Raw genomic sequence first — 3,715 nt, forward strand, 5'->3', positions numbered from 1 at the left:
TTGTTCATCATTCAGATTAATGAGACTGTTTTGAGAGCTGTGTGAAAACAGCTTTAGACTGTTTTGTTAAAGGTTGCCCCATGCCTATTCATATTACGATGAAAGCAATAGATAAACCACATGTTTGTGTGTTATGTATGTATGGTTGGTAAATTAACAAAAATTGGGTTGTATGTGGCCTACAATGTAAAAGACGTTTCACAACCCCAATGTAGTTAAAAACAAGAAGGCACTCATTTCCATTAGACAGAGATGGAGTTCAGGTCATAAGTAGTTTACTGACAATTATTTAACATTTGAAATGAAAAGATCCGTCAGTCCATTCACATATATACTGTTCAGAGAAGGCATGTAGTTTAGAGCAAAGTGTAGTAGTGTGAAGTGGCTAAACACACTCACCAATTGTTCTAAAATAAACAATTTATCAAAACATTAACAGTCTTTCACACATACATACGGTTTATACACTATTTTAAAAAGAAGGGGTTGAAGACCTGATTGATTACAAAAAGTCTATTAAAATGTTCTGGGTAACCACAGAAATCTTAGTCAGTTATGTCTGAGAGAGAATGTTTATGACAGAAGTAATGCCAAAATCTCAACAAACCAAAGTTACATACATGCTAAAGAGAAAGATCAAACTGTGCTGAAATTAGGAAGTGGGCAATATAGGGCTTCCCCAGTGAAATAACTGATCTGAAATAATTGAGGCACAAATTAATAAATAACATACTAGTAATCCACAGAAGGGGAGGCCTCTGGGAAGATGTAGAAAATCAATGGGAATTTCTACAGTAGCACGAGTTACCAGTCAATACCAGTCCTGGTATTGGTTATGTTGAAGTGATGGGTTTTATAATTCATTTTTGGTCCACTGAAGGGATTGTTTTGTAACCCCAATATTGATATTTTGTAAATAAAAAATATGACCTCAATTAAACCTTTAAATTCCCTGCACTTGTCATAGATATCTACATGATGTCCAAAAAATATACATCAAGTCCAAGGTTCTAATGTTGAACGCCATATTGATGTCCAGCTTAAATCATGGTTAGACCTCCAAATTGTTGAAAAAGTTCAAATGCAGTACAGACCTCCAGAATTGGTCATGGACCAACAGAACCAATATAGACTCGATCTGTACATCTATCTGACTTTCTTTGTTTAGTTGGTAGCTAACTGAATTGTCTTACTTTTTTTTATAGATGAAAGAAAATGTCCCTGAAACATACAGTATGAAACAATGAGTGTCAGGTTTATATTTATAGTCTACATCACATTTAAGTGGTACCCATATGTCAATTTGTTTGAGCCTAAAACACAGACTACTCCATGACCCGAATGATTGTTTAATCCTTCCCATCAATACCTCTCAGTTCCACATCTCTAACTCATGTTATTCTCCATGCAGCTCTAACAGCAGTGGTCCAAACACAGCAGACTGTGCTGGCAGCAGTGGGAGAAGATGCTGAATTCAGCTGTCAGCTCTTGGACACTAAAGACGTCCTTCAGGTCACATGGCAGAAAATCTCACGTGATGTGGAGACAAATGTTGCCACCTACAGCAAGTACTATGGTCAGAGAGTGAATGATGGCTTTAACGATAAAGTCAAGTTTAAATACACTGGACTACAGAACTGCTCCATAGTCATCAGGAATGTGACGGAGCAGGATGAAGGATGCTATCACTGTCTGTTTAACACTTATCCTGAAGGCTCCTTCACTGGTAGAACCTGCTTCCAAGTCTATGGTAAGAACTTTTGCATTAATGTGTTTAAATGTGCTAGAAACTGATTTCCTTTCAACAACATATTCCTTGCAATATCTCCTGATCCTTCACAGAGCTGCATGAACCTGTTGTTGATGTCAGAGAGTCAAACTCTGCTGAAGAGTGGGTTGTTTCCTGTTCAGCCACTGGTCGACCTGCTCCCACTGTAACACTCTCACAACAACACCTCAGCTTCTCACAGTACAACACTGTCAGTGTGTCCAACACCAACGCTACATTCACTGTCACCACTACAGCTGTGCTCTCAGGTTCACGTAAACACAGCACACAGGTGGGATGTGCAGCACGAGTGCTCTCTGCTCCTCACAGAGAGGTGATGGAGACGATTCCTGAGGTCCAAAAAACATCTGTTGGTGGTGAGAAACTCTTTCTGTATACCACAGACTAGACTAGAGACGGATGATACTTGGGTAAATTTGACTGGGATCTAATAACAATGACTTCAGTACTTCATGAGTGATGTATTATTGTTGGTCAGCGTCACGTTTTTCTGTTTTTTTCACAGATTTTCCCTCAATCACTGTAATAGCTGCAGCAGTGCTGGTGTTGGGTTTGTCTTTTTCTGTTGCTCCACTATGCTGCTTGAAGAAAAGTTACCTTTTCACTTTCTAGTATGTCGTTTTGTAATGTGTCTTATCTTATTAACATGATAGTGATTTATTGATTCTAACCCTAAATCTATCCAGTAATGTCTGCACATATTTTCAGTACTGATTTTAAAGTGTTTTAATCCTTCTGTCACTCAGGGAACCCAACCAGGATTCAAATACTTCAAAAGTCAACCAATGACATTGATGTGTAAGACTATTTAATAATTATTTATTTTTTATATTTCATTTATTCATTCATTCTTTGCACTGTGATTTAACCCATCTTTGTGTAAAGCAGGGGTGTCAAACTCCAGGCCTTGAGAGCCAGCGTCCTGAAGCTTTTAAATGTATCTCTGCTGCAACACACCTGAATAAAATTATTAGGTCATTAGCATGACTCTACCCTACTCAAGTAAATTTAAATAAATGTAAGTACTAGGGGTGCAACGATACACAAAATTCACGGTTCGGTTCGATACTTTGGTATCACGGTTCGATATTTTTTCGATACAAAAAAATGTTCATGCCTTTTTAATTTGTCATTTATTAAAATTATAAATATATATTTTAACTCAAAAGTACAGTTTTTAAATTTAACCCTAACCCTTGTGCGTGTTTTTTATTTTGACAGCGAATGCGCACCTGCGGACCACTTATGTGCACCCCTGGTTATTTAGCTCATCATATGGCAGCCACAGAAAGTCTTTTGTCCATGAAACCATAAAGCTGCACTTTCTTTTTGCCTTATAGTCTGATTTGTCATAACTTTTCCGTTTTGTGGTAAGCTTTTCTTTGGCTGTCACTTCTTCACCCTGACCTGTCTTATTTGGCTCAGCAGAACTGAAATATATATGCTGCTGGTTTTACACGCGCACTCACATAAGCTCAGCGATTCTCTGCGCGATCAACCTCTCACATGTTTAAGCTGCGGGAGATTTTACTTGTCATATTTGCATAGTAAGCTAACGATTGATAAGACAATGTCAGAGGAATTGGTGCACAAATTATCATCACTCACCAATCAGTGCTGTCGCTCTCTATACACAGTTCACGCGATTGCAAAATGAAAGCAAAAAAACAAGCGCAAATTCAAACGCGATTTCAATATGTCACATATTGGCAGTGGCTCACCGATGCCAATGACATAATTACCCAGCTACATTTCTGAAAGAATGCAAAAGCATTGACATATATTTTTCCTTCCTACAATAGCCGGACGGGCAGGGAAGAGATAGATTTTGGTAGCCCGACTGGAAAAATCGCTAGCGTCCTAGCCCCAGGACGTCGGGCTAGCGATGATGTCGGCGTAAATGTGCAGTCATATTCGTTGTGTTCC

At 38.5% G+C, this 3,715-nt stretch overlaps 1 protein-coding gene across 1 annotated transcript; it reads left to right on the forward strand.

The window, feature by feature from the left end:
- Positions 1 to 1,353: 1,353 nt before the first annotated feature.
- Positions 1,354 to 2,591, forward strand: LOC113034064 (OX-2 membrane glycoprotein-like; the record flags this gene model as incomplete). The annotated part of the gene is made up of 4 exons (XM_026188358.1): positions 1,354 to 1,750; positions 1,843 to 2,145; positions 2,295 to 2,339; positions 2,536 to 2,591. Coding segments are annotated over 4 exons (801 nt in total), but the record flags the coding sequence as incomplete, so codon positions are not given.
- Positions 2,592 to 3,715: the final 1,124 nt, after the last annotated feature.

Source organism: Astatotilapia calliptera, chromosome 12, assembly GCF_900246225.1.
Source record: "Astatotilapia calliptera chromosome 12, fAstCal1.2, whole genome shotgun sequence".
Classification (NCBI taxonomy): domain Eukaryota; kingdom Metazoa; phylum Chordata; class Actinopteri; order Cichliformes; family Cichlidae; genus Astatotilapia; species Astatotilapia calliptera.